The sequence below is a fragment of the Gavia stellata genome, chromosome 4, assembly GCF_030936135.1.
Source record: "Gavia stellata isolate bGavSte3 chromosome 4, bGavSte3.hap2, whole genome shotgun sequence".
In the NCBI taxonomy this organism is placed as follows: Eukaryota; Metazoa; Chordata; class Aves; order Gaviiformes; family Gaviidae; genus Gavia; species Gavia stellata.
In genome coordinates this window covers 11,778,460-11,800,794 of record NC_082597.1, presented here as the reverse complement: position 1 = coordinate 11,800,794, position 22,335 = coordinate 11,778,460, and the positions used below count along the sequence as shown (strand labels likewise).

Sequence of the window (22,335 nt, the reverse complement as noted above, 5' to 3'; positions counted from 1 at the left end):
AAATGTCACTTCTTATTCCTGTATGAAACTTCATTATGAACAGAAGTATTTGGTAGTTGTCTAGAAGCATTTTGCTACTTTTGAACTTTGTTGTAATTTTCTTTTTTGTATTCTGGATGACTAAAATTAACCACGTAATTCAGACAGCTACTTGAGGATTTTGTGTTAGTAGTATTTCCACCTTCACATGTTCACTCTGAAGTATGCAACCAAAGTGCACTAATGCAAAGGTTTCCTTTTTTCCATAAAACCTTCCCTATTTTGATACTTTAAAATACATAACTTTATTAATAAAGGCCAGCTCATGCATTCATAGATGCTTAAGTACAGAGATGAAACATTATCCAGAGCTTCATGTGTAAAGCCACAGATAGTCTCCTCAGTTCTGGTTCTCACAGTAATGCCAGCATGAGGTAATCAGCAGGGGCCTTGAGTCATTCTACCGCTAAAGTAACCAGTTAGAGTACTATTTCTGTCTTTAATCCCAATGACCCAGAAGAAAATCCTGCACAAATTTTAGGTCAATGGTGAAACTCCTACTGACTTAAAAGAAGGTAGGGATTTTGCTGGAGTATTCATGTTCTTTCATGGTAATACTATCTATGTATTTTTGGAAAAAGACATAGTTGGAAAAGAAGCAGAGTCCTAAATTACTTCATCAGGAAAATGACTACTTTAGCTTATATCATTTCAATGTCTTTCCTAGTGTGTCAGTCAACAAAAGGAAAATGTGCCCTGATTTGTAACAGAAGATTTTAAAAAGTAGATTTTAAAAGATAAGAGGTGCCTAACCCAGTAAAGAAAGTGTTCTAAATACAGCAAAGTCCTCAGTAAACATGATCCATGCTATTCTGCAAATGTCAATAAGAAACTTGAGTGACTTTATGCGGAGAAGCTGTTCATGCTCAGTTACACTGCCTCCAGGCATCCCTACCTCCAGCAATAAGATCTACAGTTCTGGGCAGTATGATAGTGGCAGTTCTTTTCTTTCCATGTGTTTCCTTCAACATACTATGTCACAGTACATGAAAAATGGGGAAAAAAAAAGCCCACTGATTTCTAGTGTTTGGGGTTTTTTTCAAAAAACATATGAGAAAGTGAAGAAATAAATTAGACCCAAGCTCAAGAATCACAGTACTGAAGAACTCATTGTCACCTAAAACCAGCAAACCTACAGTTCGTTTGTCCTTGAGCACAGAGATCTTTCCGCATTGTTCCATTAGCTACAACTAGGCTTTAAATCCAAATCATTTTTAGTTTAAACGATTAAAAAAAAAATCTGGATCTCTGCAGGTTCAGAGCTCTTAAATCTCACTTTCAAAACTATCATAGAAATGATGAAAAGGATCTGAGAAGGATCTTTTTTGAGGAAATGTAGATTCAGCTGTTGCATACACAATGAATGCTAGACCTCTGCTATGCCTCTGTGTGAAGTGAGGTGGAAGGTAACACTTCATCGACTACTAAACATCAGTCTCTTTTCACTGACCCTTTCTATAAACATCTTTATCTTGCATAAATATTAAGCTTAAACTGAGTGGCACTTTTATTTGTTTACATAATATGATTCAACAAATAACCCTTTAATCAGAACTTCACATTCAAATGGGCAGTTGAAATCTCTGCTTTTAAAGAATGACTATTCTAATATTGGTGATTCTTTGCCTTTCCAAAATCTGTAGGCGCACTGCAATAGTGCATTTTATACCTAGATTCTCAATTTTGCTGTTTCATTACTTTCTCTTTCCCATTGAACCCAGACCCTTATTGAATTCTCTCAGGGCTTTTTGGGCTTCAGTCACCCCTGCCTATTGCCTATGAGTACTGACAGCAAAGGCTAAATCCATGGTAAAATCAGCTGGGTTGGTTGGAAATCAGGTAGGCAGTAACCAAACACTGTTTTTACGACAATAATTCCATATAGTTCTGAAGCTCTTGAACGACTGACATATGTAGCTTCATTTCTGTGCCTCAGCACCTCTCTCAGCCCTATAGCTCATCCACAGAAGTGCAGCTATCCTTTTTTCTTTTTTTTTTTAAAGCAGTATTAGCTCTCCACTCCTGTCTTCCTTGTAGTCCATGTCCTCATTCATGCCAAAGTAACAGTCATTTTCTTTTTTCATGTTTGCTGTCAATGCTTCCATTTCTTCATTCCATCCTACACTTCTTTATTGCTGTTATAGTTGTACTTTTATCCTCTCTTCTAACTAAAAATTGTCTCAAGCCAAAACCACAGACACATATGTGAGCAACTTCAAACCAATCCTGGGGTCCCTGAAGTCTTAATCCAGATCCAATTTTTGCAGCTTGAGCCATCTCTAATCCCTAATTGCTCCTGTCATCTCTTTCTCACAGCCCTGGCTGTAAGCCACCATGTTTTATGCTGCCTTCTGTGCTTGGAAATAAAGTTACAATGCCCTCCTGTCTCTTCAGTCTTAAAAACATATTTATTTTCTGAATGCTTCCTTCCACTGACTTTTTGCCGAAAATTTTGTATATGAGCTGTTGTCAGCATTTTGGCTATAGAGCATACTAGCACTCATGACATGTAGCAAAAGCCACAAGCAGCATGCTGCCTTGTGGTCACTCCCCCAAAGAGAGGACACCTACGTTTTTGTATATGGTCCAAGGACTTGGATTTGCAAAGCATTTTTTCTAATTAGTATTTCTTGTAAAATATATAAACAGTCCTCAGCACAGGAATTAAAAACCTGTGTGAGAATCCAAACCACAAAGCTATAAAGACATATAACTCATGATGTTCGCTTTTTAGTGTACTGAGATTGCACACAGCCACAGCTTCAGAAAATGAAGCAGCCACTGAAACCCAGAATGGCCTAGTGTTTTGGGCTCCCTGCTAAGAGGTGGGAAAACAGTTTTTCTATGTGCCTCAAGAAAGACAGAAAGCTGAAAACAGGGTTTTGATATTTTGTGTTGGTATTCTGGCCACCAAGCTGGTGATAAAACAGTAATATCAGCAATAAATTTCCTCGCTGGGTTATAAAGGAAAGCACTGAGCAGCATCACATCTTATGTAGAGGGCAATGCCATATGCCTGTGCTAAACATCTTTTGAAAATATCTGCTGGATTAAGCTCTTTCAATATCACTACTTTTGTATTCTTCCTTATATAGATTGCTTCAGTAATTTTCAAAGTTCTACAGTTTTCTGCAGTGAAAATACAGTTTTGCATGTGAAATTTCCACTGATGTTAAAATACATTCTAACTGAATGCAAAAGAAAAAATTTCTAGTTAATTCAGTCAACGTTTGCTTAGAAATGAGACAAAAGGCTTTCATCACAACATTAAAATCATTACAATGTGGTTTTTTTTAAAATTTCATTTTGATCATTACCTTTTCTTCAGGACTGTAATTGTGACTTGGGTAGACAAAGGTGACATTACAGTAGTTTGCAGAAGATCTTCCACCCAGCTGTGTTATAAAGCTTAGGCCAGACTGTAGATACTGAAAGTTGCATGGATTGTAAGCTTACGTGACCAACAAAGCCAGATGTGAATCCTCAGAACACTGACACATCAGCTCAGGAAATGCCAAAGGATAAAGGTTTATAAAAGTTGCATTTGTGAAACAGTCAGCTGTAACTTAGGAATATTTTTTTCGTAATCAAAACACTTCTACCAGGGGAAAAGAACAGATCTACTATGCTACATATGATTCATATATTATCTAATAATTAGGAAATGTAGGAAGCACAGTTTAGTTTAAAAAAGAACTAACCAAACAAAAAAAACCCAAAAAACTCAAACCAAAAATCCAAACCAACAACAACCCCTAACTTAATGAATTAACTAAAAAATTGGAAAGGCGATTTAGTTACAGAGCTGAGAAAGACTGTGTTCACAATGGTGAAAGACTGAACTTTCCCCATTATCAGAGATTATCAATAACTCTAAATACAATCACATGAATTAGTACCATATTTAACAGGCAAGATTTTCAACATGGGTGTGACTTAATGGGTGCCTGAAACAAAACAAGAGTAGTCCTCTTCTGCCTCTGGAGAACCTGATTAGACATTACCCAAAGTGGCAAATTAACCTCACTTTTTTGCAGTGGAATAATTTTGCTGATTTTAACTACCTTATACTGGATTTACAACAACATATGTTACTGCAGAATAAGTTCAATTACACCACATCAGGAATTACATTAAGAATATTCTTACTTAACCTTTGGATTATTAAACAGTCATTAAAAATCACTCCTTTTATGGTTATTATTATTTTTCTTTTTTTTTCCCTTTTTTGAATTCTCACGTAAATTCAGTTCCAGGTGATCTTTTTTTGTTCTTTTTAATAGAATCTATTCTCTTCTTCTATCCTCCTCCCAAGAGAGCTAAATGAATTTTACAATGACATAAGCCTACTGATGTGACACTTAGAGCTAGATGAAAAGCAGAGTGTCTGGTTTTGAGGATTTTTTTTTAACACTTAATTTTGGTCAAAATTGAAGCAGGACAACAAAGGAAATTGTAGTTTCAAAAACTGCAGATCTAAGAGCAACTGACTTTCTCATGAGCTAACATGACACTGAGTTTCACTGAGCAGTTTTAGAAGCTTCCCTTTGCCTCTACTTCACGGAAAATCCAAAAATAGTGTTTTCATTTTTCTGCCTGTATTCCTGGAGGCTCTGCCACAGGGTTGGGGCACATGAAGCTGACAGGCTTCTACAGTATGGATTCAGTTAAAGTCATGCCTTGTTTTCAGAAATTGCCTTTATTCCCAAGATGTTATAAACAAAGTATTTTGACTAAAGAGAATAAAAAAATCCACCTAGGTGTTACGAGACTGCCTTTAATATCATGCTTGTACATTGATTATTTCACATGTTGTCAATTCAGTAAGGGCAAAAAACTGGACCCCAAATCTGGCAACGAAAAACATGGGAGATGAGGGAGGAGACTATCACCTGTAGATTCCACAAGCTGTGAATGAGTCAAGGAATTTTAGGGATGGAAATCTCGGTTTCCTGATTAAAGCATGTCCCAACAGAACTTAATTCTACCATCTGCTTCAGCCCCAGAATTACCATGAAAGTCTAGCAAAATTACTTTACCCAAGTTTTCAAGGGAGGTCCAATAGTTTTACCTTCCTCATTGTCCCTGTACTGCTCATTTAAGACATATAATTATCAGTAGAACAGAGCTGTCAGAGTTACCATCAAAGTTAGGATGATCTGGGCTTTGAAGATAGAACATGCTGCAGAATGCTCTAAGAACTCTGAACTAAAACATCTCAAAGTGGGCATCCAATATTTGTATACCTTAATGTTACTTTGATTCAATTCCCTGTCTGTAAAGTGAGAATAACAAAAGCCACCATCTTGTAGTTGATGGATAAAAAGAAATTAATTGCCTGTGGAGTGCTGTGATACTGGAGTGCTGAATATCACAGAGAAACCCATGAGGAAATTAATAATTCTGTCTTCAGCACAAGGCTGAATAGTGTGCAGGAACCGAGGCCTAGTACCACACAATGTGCAAGTGGAAAACAAAGCAATGAACAGTTGTTGACAGAGGGGGCTCTGAGTAAGGAAGGTGTGCACCTACTCCCAAACTGTAATGCAGATGCCCAGCATGGCCAAATACTGTACATGACATCTTCGTGATGATGTTGCCTCACTTTTTTAGTTTTTGATTTTCCTACATTTTAATGCAATTTCCTGTATGTAAGCTATACACATATTCCAGTGCTAAGTAACACACAATTCTTTTATTTCCTGTCCAGATTAAATATAATGTCTTTATAGGAGATCCTCTTTGAAAGCTACGTCTTAAAAGTCAGTGAAGTGCAATGAATGAACTAGCTGGGGTCCTATATTGCTTGAACTATCTGTGTCCAGATTTTGGAAAGGAAAAGGAAGTAATAAATTTTGCTTGAACTCACCACACGTTTTAATTGCACAGAACTCCCAGGGGGTGTTAGGGTCAAGAGTATAGCACCATGGTCTCAGCTTGCCATCAGGATTGCGGCAGTAATTATCATCAAAGCCCTTGTCAGGATATCTGCAAACCACAATGAGAAACGTGTCAGGGAAGTCTTCCTGGCAACACTGCACAGGCTTGTACAAAGTACTTGAAGGACGGTCTTCAGCAGAGGCAAACAAGAACCGGTTACCATTAACATTGGGTCTGATCCTGTGAGATAGATGCAGATACTCTTTTAACACTATTAGAAAGTTAATAATATAAAATCCCTTTCCAAATATGCAGCAGAATCAGACCTCTGCTGAGCGGATTCCCTGCTGTGCTAATGCACAGGACACCGGATGGGGTAACTCTGCTAATTGCTAAACTCTTGCTCTTGTGTCTGTCAACTGATGACCAGACTCTAAAGCCACTCATTTTTTTAAAACAGCCCAATTAAGTGTGGATTATATAAACACTGCCTGGCATGCTGGACTCATTAAGAAAACAGGTTCTTCAGTGCAACAGCCCTGGGTTCAAACTGGAAGCTATTTTGAATAGCTATGTTACTAATGATAGCTCCATTTTTGTAATAGAGCTCATTCTAGGTCATGCCCTCATTTCAAGCATTGGTGAAAAAAAGGAGAAAAATAAGGAATTAACTTCCGTCTCCCTTTATCTCATTGAGATTTGAAACTATTGTGCCATTTAATTGTTTCCACGTTCCTACTGCCATCATTGAACAATCAGGCAGATATTCAAGATAAGGAGGTTCTTTTTGTATAAATGTGCTATATTAATATCTATAAACTTAAAGAGGAGATAAATGCATACTTTTTTCTCTCCAGTAAATACAAATTGTCTTGGTTTTTCCAGTTTTATTGAAACATATTTGTAAAAGAAACAAAAAGTAGATTTGCCCCTGAGGGAAACATGAAAAGTATGTAAGAGAACAATGAAGTTAACTACCTGGGAACCTGAACCCATTTACAACTGCAAGCAGATGTGTTTCACACAAACGGAGGAAAATATGATTTATAAGCCTGTGTTTTTGTTATGATGCTTTTTCTGTCAAACAATCATCCTAATTTTGACTCGTGAATTTGCAACTTGATCTCCCATTCCTTGGGAAAAATCAGGTTCCTTCATCTATACAAGGGACAGGGACAGGATTTAAGTCGAATTAAAAAAAAAAAAAAAAAAACCAACCACAAAAACCCCAAACCACCAAAACCACCAAGGAGAAACCTCACAAAACTGACAATTCAAGGGCAGTCAAGAATGTGTTAGTTTCAGATCTAGCAGCAGTACCCTGTTTTCTGCTAGGTAGAAGACAAACTGTAAAGGAACAAATTGTGTCCAAGGATTTCACAAGAAAACAGTTAATGGGCTAATAATACAACAGAAAACGAGATGGCTTTGGCCAGCCAGTAGGTGCAGTGGTGAGCTTTGATGTTGGCAGCACATGCTCCATGTCATGCAGCAATGGAGAGTGCATGGCACTACCCAGGAACCAAGGTGGGTCCAGGAACGGCAAGGTATCTGCAGTCATAGCTCCCAAAAACCATACAAAACACCTGGAGATAAAAAGAATTCACTCTCTAGAAGGCAAGTGTCTTTCATAGCACTGAATGCTCTGTCCTTCCTAATATTATATGGTATCTTCCCATAGTATGTCTAAAATACATTATTTACTAACTGAAACTTAAGTAGAGATGTAACAGTTGTCCTCGGATCAAGGTTCGAGTGTCTTTGTGGGATGAAGTAGTGTCCATTAACTGTATGTTTCCACCTACTATATCTTTGTGCCCTTTTCTAGAGCAATAACAGCCTTCCCAGTCACTGGTTCTTCCCACAAAATTCAGGCATACTTCTGCCTTCCTTCATATCCAGCAAGCAACAGTTCCTCAGTTCCTAAAGAAAAGGCGAACTAACACCTTGAAGACACAAATATTAGGGATAAGATAAACAACAGGGCTTCAAACTGTTCCACACAATTCAACAGTGAGACTGTAGAGGATTCCCTGAGACCTCATCCCTTTGCTCTGCACACTCCTCCTTCCCCAGTACCCTTGGGCACAGACCTCTTGCACAGACCCAACAAAGAGCCTGAGGTTTCCAAGGTCTTTCAGAACCCTACATATTTCTTTTTTTTCCCCCCTTGAAACTGCAGTAGCTGTACTTCACTGCTGAAACTGAAATGAAGCATTAGGATACACATCTGGTGTCAAAATCGAGACTTTTTCTCAGTTTCTAGGTGGGAAAAAAAGAGTGTTAGACGAAGAGATAACTTTATTCTCTTTAAAGAGACAGATGCTGATCTCTAGCTCTGCTGGAACTAAACTGAAACTTAGTGTCTAAAACTCTTCATCAATATTTCTTTTCCCCCTCTTTTTGCTTTAAAAGACATGCAGGACTGGAAACTTGATTTTGTATAAAGTAAATTTTCATACAAGAGATATAAATGAGTATTTTAATAAAAGGATACCTGCAGTTATTCAATTCTTATACTACACTTCAACCCTACTTTCCTCCATGCAATAAGTACCTATTTTCACAGCATATTTGATTTTGAGGAGAAAATATGAGCAGATGAGGAGAAACTATTGCTTCTCAATGCTGCTCTATGCCTATCTAACTCATTATCCTCAGTGATCTTCCTTCCATACTGAGGCATAATCCTGTCCGTGAGGAGTACACGAGAGACCTGGAGCTTCAGAATGCGATTCTGCATCCACTAAAAGCTAAAAATGAGTCATGCAGGAGGTGTTTGGGGGGATTCATACTGCTAGCTTCAATCACATCTAAGTAAACAGGTATTATCAATTCTCTTCAGTAACTGACCTCTGAAGGGAATAAATGTGGAACAATTCATTGAGGTGACAAAAAGGAAAAGTGAGATATATTCATCTTGAGCTGAAAACATTGTCCAACAGCAAGTAGACTGGAGCTTTTGAAAAGATTACTAGTTTTACCTCTCTTTCTTCATCATGCAACGGATGAATCCATAAATGAAGACAAGTTTCAATTTGTCCAGCTAGTCCTTCCTGGTTTCCAGGTTATTCACATTCCTCCTAGATGATACAGTATAAGCCTCTCTAGAGATTGCTGTATTTTAATGGATCATTTGTTCCAGACCGCCTCTCCTATTTTCAACTTAAATAACTATTAAAAAACTTAAATAACTATTAAAAAAAACTCAAACAAACCAAAGCCCACAACATTTTCAAAAGCTAGTATAATCAAAGTATAATTGTCACTACCTTTAGTGACATTAACATCAGTGTATTAGAAATGCACTAGACCCAAGTAACTCTTCTGAAAGCACATACAGATCAGTTCAATCTGGATGGGTCACTTTTTGATAAAAAAGCATTTTTATTACAGTCTGAAAATGCTCAAGATTACTTTTTTGAAGGAAATCTTTCAAGGAGGAAGGCAATCATTTGTGAGATTGCAGTTAGCCTGAAAAGTCATTTTGTAAACAATCCAAAATCAACAGAAAAAATAAATTTCTTCCTGACAGTAAAATTATTATTGTTTGTACCCTGAAGTTCTATAAATGTTTCACTTCCAAGGAACAAAATTCTTTCTGTGACTTATTCTAGAATGCACAGCAAGTGCATGGCAAAACTCAGAAACAGATTATATTCAGTCCCAGCCTGCTAATACAAAATATTTATTGTAGCAGAACTATGGGAAAGCCTGCTATTATTCATGAAGCAGATCATCTGAGCCAAGAGGAAAAAGAGGTTATATGACATAAACTCCAAAACTGCAGATCCTTAATGTTTTGCTGAATAATCAGGCTTTCTAAATTCTACCAGTACCGGTATTTCTGAGAATAAAAATAATGCTTTATTTAGTGGAACACTTCAACATATATAAAGATACTTTTAGTGGAAGATCTCAATCATTGTGGGTTTGTTGATTCTTGCAGTCTTCCTCTGGCAGGTTAAGTTTATTCAATCCACTTTATAAATTGAGTTAATCCAAAATCCAAACAAAAACTAAAATGAAACTTTAGTCCAGTTTAAGAGAAACACAAAGGACCTCCTGTGTGGCCTAAACCCCCACACAAAATCCTTCCAAAAGGGTGTACTATAGATGACCCTTTGTTGTTGGGTGAATTTTACCCTCTAGGACAAACCCTAACGGGGATGCAATTTGTCTTGCTATTTCTGACTCATCTTTTGGCATTATGTATCTATACCTAAATTAAAAAAAAAAAAAAAAAAGAAAAAAAGTCTAAAATAGAAATCCACGTGCATAAAATGCTAAACAGAACAATGAACTCCTTTCCCAGGCTGAAAAAACACATATAGTGGGTAAACATTTTGGTGAAACAAAGTAGATACTTAAACCTGATTACAACAGAAGACCAGCTACAGCTTTAAAGCTGTTCAATATTTAAAAAAAGGAGCATGCTCTGACTTAACAATATTGCAAGTTTATATTCACTAATTGTGTTAAGAACTCTAATAAAAATTTATGACTTTTAGTCATTATTTACTTTGTGATTACTTTAAGGTATTTTAAGTTGACTGAAGCTACACAAAAACATATACGGAAACCTTCAGAGGTTAATTTTTTACTGTCAATGAAGCTAGGGAGAAATTTTTGATCAATTAATGCAGCGCATGTACATCACTGCACTACACAGCCATGGGATGTAGCCAGAACTGCACAAAATAGCCTCTAGTCCCCATCCTGCATCTCCATCGTGACGGTAGCCAGCCTGCACACACCATGGGCCAGAAGCCCAAGCAACTAAAACTGGTGAACTCCATAAATTTCAGTTCAGCTAATGCTGATTTTACCCATCTGGTTCCAGAACGTGTGTAGTTTTCAAATTATAACCACATGGATTTGCTTGGCGGGGAGGAGAGGTTACCTCTCTGGACGAAATTTGTGCTTGTGTGGTCTCTGAAGATCCCAGCGCTGACACTCCTTGCCCGACTCAGTGTGATCCATTGGCCCTCTGTAACTCTCTCCGTTGCAGGTCATGCATTCAACTAGGAAAAAAAATAGGTACTAGTCATTTATTATGCTGATGACTTGTAGCACAGAAAAAAATTAAAATAATTAAATCATATCCCTGCTGTTATAAATTGAAACTAACCTAAAGAGGTACAAAAAAGTGGTAACTTTTAGATACCACTTGGTTGGTATGGGAAATGTCCTTTGGAATAGAATTGCATTTCTTTCTTAGATCTAATCCAGATGCTTAAATTTGGTATCACTTTATAGGACACTTATGGTTTCAAGGCAGGTAGATGCATTCATGTTCCTAGCAGATTTTTAACCTTCCTTATGGTTAGTAACAGAGAGAGAGACATATCTAAGGAAGGAGTATTTTTTAGAGGTGATATTTTCTAACTAAGTAACATTCATTATTCTAAATCACTCTAAGTCATAGTATAATTACAGCACAAGTTTAAGTACAGAATAATGGCTGAATCACAATTTCAATGCAGTACAGTCTGTCTCTTTAAATTCCCAGCACTTTCAGCTACATATGATACTGTTTCTTTTCGATACTAATTCTTTTTGGCAGCTTAAACTATGATACATTTTCAGCCCTGGTTTGGGAAAGCGGGGGGTGGAGGGAGAGTGGGCAAAAGCTACCAAAGGGATTTGAAATCACTGTTGAACAAAATATGCTTCATAATTTAGAATGAGAAGTCTTAAAATATAAAATAAATTCACCATAATTAACTATAGACACATTTCTCAAGTGCCCCTTAATTAGAGTAATTGTAACGAAGGATCACTTAGTAAATACTAATTTATGCAATTACAGATCTCACTCTTCAGTCAAAATATCCGCTACCAAAGTCTTAATCCTGCAGTGAGCTCCAGGTCTTATCCCATTTGAAGCCCACTTAAATTGATCTTTAAATGTTAGCTCTTAATAGATTTTCAAGCTCCTTATAAATCATTCTCTTCCTCCCTCTCTTCCTCCCTCCCTTGCTCTCCCTTTTCTTCCTCCACCACTGCATAGCTATTGCACATGACACATTAGCAGGAAAATTAAAGGCATCCTATCTTGAGAATTTAAAGGGGTTGATTGACTGGAACTGAATTGGCTGATTAGCAAGATATAAGAGCTTAGTTTGGAGGTTAATAGAACTTATAAGTCAACAAATGCAATGGTACACATGAAGCATCTTCCGAATTCTGTGACTTGAAAGTCGAATGGGACTGAATTTATAAAAAGTTTTACTTATTTACAGTATCCATTTGAAAAACAAAATGCATGCTCAAATTGAGCTTTTGTCCTGCAATTCATTATCTGTATTTTCATCAAAAAGAAGAAGAAAAGTTGATTTTACCACAGAATGGCACAAGATGATTTTATCACATAGTCATACTGAAATTGTTGATGGATTCACTATGGACTAAAGAAGTGAAAAAAGGGTGATTTCTGTGATCAGTACAATTTCATTGTTGTACCTCCTCTGTGACATGAAAGCAAGCTGCTGAGCCTGAAAGCTTGTTCAAGTCTTCCAGAGTACTGGAACATAACAAGATCTCCTCTTTCTCTAATAACTGCTTTTCTTGCTACAAGAGTTATTCTTACTGAGAAATCACCTATTCTTTCTCCAAGTCCATAAGCAAGTGTCACTGAAACTATTGTTTCGTTGTACCTATTCTGTGAACCTGCTGTCAGCACACAAAAGACAACTTTCCGCATGAGCTGTGCCGGGTTACCTTGTGAACAGAGAGGAATGTCGCAGACTTCGTGGCGCATCTCCGGACTAGTGGTGAAACACCACGGCCCTCCCTCTTCCCCTCGGGGGTTTCGACAGTAGTTTTCCCGCAGGTCTTTACCCCGATAGCTCGAAGGCAAAAAGCTAGTTTTAAAATGACAATCATTACAGTATAAGAGCATGCAAACTTCGGTGTTAATCATACTATTTTTTACAGTTAAAACCAATCACATTTTTGCTTCCTTCTCCCTCCACCCTGCCTACATAAATGCACACACCCAATATCTGTCCATACACAAATACACATCTTCAGTCAGGATTACTCAATCAATGGCCTAAATCTGGGACAATTTGTCTAGCCCGTAGCTTGCTCTAACAAGTTTTATTCCCATTCCTTGGGCGTCCGGAGCCAACTATCTGCTGCAGAGCCAGAGGCAGCAGCACACTCCCTGCCAGCCCTCGCTGCGCTCTCCTTCATGCTCTCATAACTACTCACACAATGGTGGAAGGCCCTTGGACAAGGGGGAAAAATGTATTTGGTGCATAGGGGAAAGATTCATTGGGTTCATAGCCATGTTAGACCTGCCTTTCCTATGCATGTTGTGCACATATAGCAGGCTCAGCTGGGCTGAGTGTGCACCTACTACATAAAGCCCACAAGCAGAGAAACCTCTTCCCATCTCTGGTCAGGCAGCAGTTAGAACTGAGCGTCAGGAGCATGTGAGCATGACCAAGTGGTGTGACACACCACGCTGAGAGGCTTTCACTGCCCAAAACCATGGACTGCTTTGCATGTCAGCATCAGAAATTTCGCCAGATCCCGCTATGGCTCTCTTGCTTCATGCCCTGCCACAAGCCCCACTATTGTCACCTTAGGGTCTGCTACTTACAGACCCACTCATCATTGCTATCATACAAATTAGGTCGTTTGACAGTGGCCTAGCTGACTTAAACTGTGCTCTCCCTTTCATTATATTTTCTGCTTTTGCTGTAAGGGGCTATTAAATAACAATACCCCTTAAGATTTTTCCCTTAGATTAGGGGTTCTCAGGCTAATGTTAAACACTTTGTTTTTCTTTAGTGATTTAATAGAAATGTGAGCTAATACTATATTTTTTTGCCTAACACACATTTTCAGTATGAGATTTTGCTGCTTATGCTCAGTCCATCAAATATAAAGTCTCCAGGGTCAAGGTTTTGTGTTCTTAGCTGTCTGTAAAATTATGTGCTTACCTCTAGAGAAACCCTCACATACACACCGACATACAGAGACATGCGTAGGCATATATATATATTTATACATAAAAGTAATACTAGTTATTTTTCCCCACAAACTAGGGAATTGGTAACCCCATAGTAAGGAGCCCAATCCCAAAGCTGGTTCTGTTCAATGCCACTGTAAGAGCTCATGACCACACCCAGGCTGCACATTGCAGACAAACCCAGTGGCACTTCACTACCAGTTTCATTGAAATGATGCTTAAACAGCAGCTAAATCTCTGTAGTTAAAAAACACATTAAATTCAGAGCTATGGTCAGTTCCATGAAGTTTTTTTTTTCTGTTAATTGAAAACTTGAGCAAAATACATAGGAGATCACACAAAACTTGTAATTCAACTTAATAAATTGTTTTAATTTTTGAGCTTTCTAAGATTTGTTCCAGTTTTTTTTCTTCAGTATATTTAAAATCTGGTGGAAATATCACAAGTAAAATGCACCTTTTATTCTGAAAATGCCCAATACTTTATTCTGGGTGTTTGCTTGGGAATTGTTTTTCTGTTGTTTTTTTGTTTGGTTTGGTTTGGTTTAGTGTGGGTTTTTTTGTGGTTTGGGTTTTTTTGGTGTGGGAATTCAAACATATCTATATTCTAGAGGAAAAAAAAGAATAAAATGTCATCTAACTTCTTTTAGAAGACTCTAGACACTTGCAGCTTAGGAAACTAAACTAAGCACTTGGGACAGTCTTTATACACAGACACTGATTTAATTTATATACAAAAGCAGAATAGAAATGTATGGTTCCTGCTGTCCTTGGCAAATCCTATGTTACAGATGAATAAAATAAAAATTTGAAAAAAGAGAGGGAGAAAGAGAGAGAAACAAAAAGAAAATTCTGATGTGTGACATTTTAATCATGTTTCATTCCCATAAATGAAATCTTTGGACTAACTGAAGCGGAAAATACCTCTGTTAATCGCATTGTGGTTCTAGTCAATGCAATATGGAAGCATTACTTAAAAGTGCTTTTCTTATTTTTGGTGCTTGAAGAGAATAATTTTTATGTCATTACTGCTGCCTATAAAATTGTTGCTTCTGGTTTTCCTCTGTAGTCTTGTAATATAAATCTCTCAATTTTTTTTAGCTAAAGACAGCCCTTGGCAAACTTTTCTGATGGGACATTGCAACGTGTGCATGTGTTAATGTAGTATGTCAGTGCATATTAGAAAATATCATATTAGAAAATATTATTTAATTTTCCTGCTGGAAAATATTTCTGCTCAGAAATTATGGACATTAGAAAATATAGGGAAAAGCATTTCAAGTTACGTCAGATATGCTGTCAGAACATTAGAAAAAAAAAGTCTAAATGAATAACCCCATTAGAAACTCAAGATGGGTCAGACACACAAATGGCTTCAACAGGTACTGAAGCAACATTCTTGAGGGAGGAAAAGATGAGATGCAGTAAAGACCCACCCAGAAATGGAAGACAGAGCCACTCCTAAAACTGTGTGCTGATTTAGTTCAACTATATTAGGTAAGGAAAAAAAGAAGAAAGCCAAAACCTGAAGCCGGTAAGAGTAATGGTAAAAACAGATTCAACCACAGCAAAAGTCATGGAAACTAGCAAAAAGCCTGTGAAGTACTGGTCTACTCTTTGACCATTTCTCTTTGAACTCTTTTTGCATTGTCTTTATCTATTTAGATAAAAAACTCTTAAGAGCAATACTCTTAAGAGTATAGTCATGTAATCTGAACTAGGATGGAGACGAAAATAATGGAACCCTGATTTCAGCTGGGAGTCTCCAGGTTCTACTGCAATACAAATAAATAAAAAAGTAACTTGTTAAATCCAAGCACAAGTTTAAAGTCTGAAGTTATTTCAATTCTTTCTAGAAAGATAATGAAAAATCAGTAAAGTACATTTCTCCCTTGAATATGAAAAAGGGATTTATTTTCCAATGCCACTTTGTGATAATCAGATGTTGAGAAAAACTGACCTAAAAATCTAAGCCTTTCTTACTAATAAGTTCCAAACACACCACTACTGTCTGCTTCTTCCCATCTCCCTCATGTCTCTGATGATGAAATCATATTTTCTGATGTTGAAAAACAAAATTAGCATGCAGCCACCTCATTTATCCAGTGACCTTTTAAAAATTAAAGTTATTGCACAAGGCAGGAGAAAAGTCATTCTCATAAAATACATCATAGAAGAGTGGCTGTCCAAATGTATTAGATAAAGCTGTGTATGCTGTATATTAAAATGTGATTCTGTGATAATATATACTATCCAGACACTTTTCTTTCTTTAATTATATAAAGTCATATCTGTATTATATAGAACAAATGCTCATTCTTGCTTAGGCTATAATTATTGAGAATTCTTTCACTTCTAAACGATGAAGATTGTATACTTCAAGGTATTGAGTCTCAAGAGTCATTGCTGTGGGAGCTATAAATACCATTGCTATGGTATTTATCATATGTTCACAATTAAGAGCCGATCTGGTCCCACACTGAAAATCAGACACACTACCATCTACATTATAAGCAGCCAAGTCCAGTCAAGTCCAAGCCTCAGGCTCAGCTTTGTAACACATCATAAGAGGAGAGAACCCAAGTATCCTTTGCCTTTTAATGTTGTTCCAAGATATCATCTTGCACACTGGATAGATTTGGTCAGGACAGGACTGAGCAGTGAACAGTCCAGTTCCTCACCAGCAATCTCCAGCTTGAGTCCTCCTAAACAAAGTGCTGATGCTGAGAGTCCACAGCAAAAAGCAGCAATGTGGATAGGAAACTTATGGGTGAGACGACACTTTGTTTTTGGCTTTTCAGTGTTTATTATCTAAAAGGATAAAGCCAATATAAAAAGGTTCAAAGAGAAATGGTCAAAGAGCAGACCAGTACTTCATAGTCTTTTTGCTAGTTTCCAGCAATGTTTGTTGTGGTGGAATCTGTTTTTACCATTACTCTTACTGGCTGAAGTTTTTGGCTTTCTTCTCTTTTTCCTTAGCCAATATAGTTAAACTAAGTCTACTGTCAAGGTGTAGATATGGCCTCAGTTCCTCATTATATCAGTTCTGAAACTCAAAAGTTAAGTCCCATACATGCTGCATCCGTCTTTAGTCTTTAGTTATTGCTCGTATGATCTGAAGGAAAGGATTTCAATAACCTGTTCAGTCCTTTCCATGTATTTATTGCCTGGTCTAAGTGCTCTATAGAGTTTAACATACTCTAGAAATAACAGAGAATTAATAGTAACTGTGTAAAATATAGTAACAGCAATTATATACTGATCAAATAGGTGGGCTAATATCCCTAATATCCCTTGCTTCTTAATAATGTATTTTTTAAAATTGCCCATTTCCTGCGAGTCAATTAGAAAACAGTGATAAACTTCCAGACCCCTGACTGAAGCTTACACAGATGTTTTGTTTCTGCCAGTAGCTAAGAGATGAAAAAGATATAAACAGCTAAAAAAACTGACACGGGAAAGGAAGGGATCCAGACGCCCAGGCTGGCATTAGGAGAGACCTCTTTGGAGAAAGTCCAAGAAGGTAAGGATTTTCTGGGATCTGGAGAATGGCATCTCTTGGGGAAAGGCAAGAATACACCTAAGAGCTTTTGTTGTCTAAGGTCATTTTTCTCATAAATTGTCTGCTAATAAGTCAAACCATGCTTTACAGAAACTGTCTGAGCACTATTCCCATTGTCTCTGCTCCTGAACTCTTACCTGTGCTCATGGGGGATCATTGAATTCCAGGCTTGACACTGGATACCACTTTTGGTAACAGATATTGTTCCTTTGTAGTCTGCTCCTTTTCCGATTATACAATTCCTGACATAGTCTATTGAAAGAAAAGGGAAGAAAATTAGGGGTTTGGTTAATGTATTTAAAATTAAAGCCCTTCATCAGTTTTCACATAAAAAGAATATATTTTTGATAGCCTTTAAAGACTTAATTATTCAAAAATACTGTTTAATTATCCACATACATTCTTGTCTCTTTTTTTCAAAATATTGGTCACTAACTTCCCAAAGAAAGCTACTGAAAATGTTTCCGAAGTGTCTGACTGATCAAAAGTCGATGTCTGAGAACTTAAGTCCCCCACTCATTAATGAAATAAATAAAAGCAATATTAAGTCAATAACAGTAACTCATACAACTGAGCTTTTAAGTAGTAAACGGAAGTAGCAATTCAGACTAGTATATAGGATGGTAGGCAAATATGTAGGTTGGAAAACTGAGCAAGAGCAAGTATGTAGATGAACTTGCATGACAGCAAAACAAGGATATTTGCAAATAAAACTGTAGAATGCAGCTTTCAGAATGCATAAAACCATCCAAAGCCCAGAATGCTCCTACAGCCAAAAAGTCACTGGCGGACCTCAGCTTTTTTCCCCCTCCATAGCTGGAAAAACAAAATCGGTAAATAAATCAGTTACCCTTCTTTTCATACAGATCAAACGCATGGTCTTGCTTCTTTCTCACACCATTTGTCAAGCTGTTGAAGGATAACCAATGGCACCGTTTTGTAACTCTGTCATAAGCAAAGGCCCTGCAAAGAAAATCTGGATGAGAAAAAAATCTCTGTGTGGTTTATAATAATGACACATGGCCTGCCAAGGAGCATGCAATGACATCAGATTTATTTTTACTGGGAAAGTCAGAGAAACAGCCCAAATTACTACTTAAATCCACAACTGTGCTGACAAGAACAAAGAAACAAAGAAATTAAATTGATGTGGCCATTACATTAAATACCAGCTTGGTTGTTCACACTAATCTAAGAGTTCCCTTGTCATTAAAGATCTTTATTTCAAAAGTGAGATAAATGTGACTGAGACAGCATTTGTGTCCCCAGTTGTGCTGCTTTCTGGGGAAAAAAAGGAAGATTCTAAAACATCTTTGCTGTGCTTACAATATGCATCTGAAATAGTTAAGTATCTCACACTGATGGCTTGAGGAAAATTCAAGCACAAGGAGTCTGCCTCTTGCCTAGAACAACAGAGCTGTTTAAAAACAAGATTATTTTTATTTTTATGAATAATCTAAACTGTGATAGTGTACCTACAGCTTGTCCTTGTTTTGCTTTTGTTTTCTATTTTCCCTTATTTTTAACTGCTTTCAAGGATAGAGTACAACATGTGCTGAATTGAGTGGATTTTTTGGGGGCAAGAAAGACAAACAGAAATCAGAACAGAAAAAACACTTTCTTTCAATATTTTAAATTAAATGTGCAGACCCTTTTCTCCTAACATCATTTTGAAAGGAAATCCCTTAAGTATAGGTAAAACATTTTAAAGGATTTTAAAAACACATTTGACTGCATGGGTGGGGGCAACAGTTATTCTAATAAGAAAAAATGAAAAAAACCCAAAAACCAAAACACCCACTGAAAATTCTTTTTTCCCTTAATTTCTCATTAGAACCAAATAACAAATCACTGACATGATACTATTGCCTGTAGACCACCACAAAGGTCTATATTTCTGTCAGTCATCCCAAACCTTCTCAGATATTTTATTCTGATCTGAGAAGGCATTTTAACACTACTTGATAATATCCAAAAGACACACAGATTTTCTACACTTCATCCATACTTTGGCTGTACCATATTCCTGAGCACTACATCCCCCAACTCAAAGCTCTTTGATCTTCATTTAATTCCCCTCTTGCCATACAAGTTTTTCTGTGTGAGATCTTGCTGGCTTCAGTTAAAAATATTACAAGATTCTATCCAACCTCCCCACTCTTCTCTCTTTCAAACATCCTCTTCATTATCGTTTCCATCACCAAACAGATTTTTCATCCAACTGCTCTCTCTACTCTGTTGACTCCAAATGTTTCCAACCTGCTAACCTTCATCCTTCTGCCCTTGTTCAGCCTTCTGTTCTCTCCTGGCTAGTTCTCAAATATGAGCGTATCCAAGTGCCTCTAACTCCATCTTCACAAAAATATCCTTGACCTTTCCTGCCTTTCCAATTACATTCTCCTTTCCCCTCCTCCCTCCTAAAGTGGGAATGCAGAATGCACTGTTTACAAACATTTCTTTCAGTTTTTGCCTTTCAGTTGCCTTTTGGTTTCTTTCAAGTTTGGCTTCAGCCACTTCTGCACATAAAAGTTTCTAACAATCTTTTCTTGGACCTAAATCTGAAGGGTTTTTACACTTCCAAAGACAACATATTTAAGTAAATTCTTAGATTTTCTTCTACTGATACTGCCGATCACAACAATTTTTGTTGTTGCTATTTGTAGTGAGATAGTCAGTAGATTTTCTGATCAGATACTGGAATCCTGTGGTCTATACTGGACTCCTTTTCTGTGTAAATACAAAGACACTCCAGAAATTAAGCAGATAACAAAGGATAAGACAGGCACAGCTTTGTAGGTAAGGAAGTGACATGTCTGCAAAAGTCATCTGCACAGCCAATAAACTAGTAACTATATTATCTTTTTCTCATCCATAAGAAATTTAGTGGGAAAAGCTGCAAGGATGACTGAAGGAAAACAGTGGGAGTAATGGACTGAAAATGGTGGTGAAACAAGGGAATAAGAACAGCTTAGCAGCAGGTTAATAAAGCTGATAGGGAAGGCAGAAAATGAGGCATAGAGAGTTATGAAGTCAAAAAGGCAAGGTAAGTGAATCTAAGGGGTACTTTGATGGGGGAATTTAGGAATAGTGTTAGGAAGAAGAAACAAGTCTAGATAAGGATCTTGTAACTCAGTGGGAAATGATCAAGACCTGAGCAAGCATGATAGCAAGGGAAAAGAGGAAAGGTCCGGTCTGAGAAGTGTCATATACTAGCTCCAACAAAAAGGCATCAGAGTTAAAACCAGCAAGGATTAATGATTATCAAATATAATACTCAAAATTTACTTGCAAGTGATACAGAAACTTATAATAAATAAATTACAAGTTGTCTTAATATTTTTTTTCCCCAGAAAATAAGGAGTGGCTGATCCTCTATAAGTCTGTAGTGCCTGGAATCTTCTACTTTAACACTTTCCAGCAGAAAAGAAACCCAACCCTCTTCCTGCTTGCGTACCTCACAAGGTACAGACCCAGGGGTTACTGTTCCCAATGCTATTGTCACAATTATGTTACAAAGTACATCTATCCATGAAAATGTCAATAAACAAAGGAAAATCTAAGTCTTACATTTCAAGTATTTAAAATGCCATTTTGTGTTACTTCTCTTCTTATTATAGAATGCTTCCAGAGCAACCAGTAAACTAATTGGTTTTAATTTAAGTTGGCAACAAATTTCACCTTGTAGTAGCCATATGCTGGTATGTAGTTAAAGACTGGGAATCCTAGGAATAAAAGGGAAACATTAGTAATCACTGGTTCCTTTAAAAGGGAACACATGTCAAATATGTGTTTACAGTAGCATCAAAGAACTATGCACACTACAGCAGGACTCATCTGAGGCCAAATGGAAAACCACATGAATGTTCCCAGATACAGAAAATCCTTCTTGCTCTGCTGCATAGTGGCAGCACAGGCAAGACCTAATCACCTACACCTCTGCTGCTAGCCTTCCTTGCTAAAAATATGTCAGGGAAAATTGGAAATTCAGAGCACGAGTAGTCAGATTTGTAATTCTGTTTCATCTTCAGTGCAAAATAATTACATGACTGGTTGCAATTCTGGTATCTGCGAGTAGGACTCTTCCAAGCTGTGTTCTCAAAGTCCCTCATGGCTCCTCCATGTTGCTTTATTGACTGATTACAGCAGGGAGAATTTTCCCCTTAATGAATCCATCAGACACTGTCCCAATAGAAAAAAATTCTTCACAAATGAGAAAGTTTAAAAAATTCAGAGAGATTCTAGATTATTATTCATGTAAAATAGAATCAACAAATATATTAACCTACTTTTCATTTTCAGAACAGAAAACATACCATCCAGCACAGTTACAACTAGCTTGAGACAATTTTCCGAAGCAGATGTTGGAATACAGAATTATTGTTTGCTTGGCATCATTCAGAATTTTTTTATACCGTGAAACCTAATTTTATAATACTCCTCACTGCTGACCATCAGAACTCAAGCATCTCTTGCTGTATTAAACACAACCTGATCCACTTGGCAATGATATTAGTGAAAGCTCTGCCAATAGGAAAAGGAATGGCTTGTACCATGTGAAAAATATTAGTGCCTGGAAAATATTTTCTAACAGAAATAAGTAAACTCTCCTTGTTGTTTACATATATAAATAGTCAAAGTACAGAACAATACAAACTAGATCTTGCAACACTGGAATTAAAGGCTTAAAGAAGGATTAAATTACAGCTTAGGACCTTTTCTTCCAAGGAAGAGCTTTTGTTATCACATTTGATCTAGCTTTCATTTGTAGTGATTGTCAAAACTTTTTTATGTTTCAAGATCAGGCTCACACTTAGCCCAGTACTCACCACTACAGAAGTCATCCATTCTCTCCAAGATTCTCCTGCATTCAT

The 22,335-nt window shown here is 37.1% G+C and overlaps 1 protein-coding gene across 1 annotated transcript in view; it reads right to left on the bottom strand.

The window, feature by feature from the left end:
* Positions 1–22,335, bottom strand: part of HGF (hepatocyte growth factor) — a 56,467-nt gene that overhangs the window by 20,842 nt on the left and 13,290 nt on the right. The window contains exons 3-7 of the mRNA XM_059816003.1: positions 18,315–18,427; positions 17,602–17,716; positions 12,643–12,785; positions 10,823–10,943; positions 5,909–6,027 (exon numbers count right to left, since the gene is read on the bottom strand). Of these exons, the coding sequence (XP_059671986.1) occupies positions 5,909–6,027; positions 10,823–10,943; positions 12,643–12,785; positions 17,602–17,716; positions 18,315–18,427 (611 nt within the window). The remainder of the gene's footprint in view (positions 1–5,908; positions 6,028–10,822; positions 10,944–12,642; positions 12,786–17,601; positions 17,717–18,314; positions 18,428–22,335) is intronic.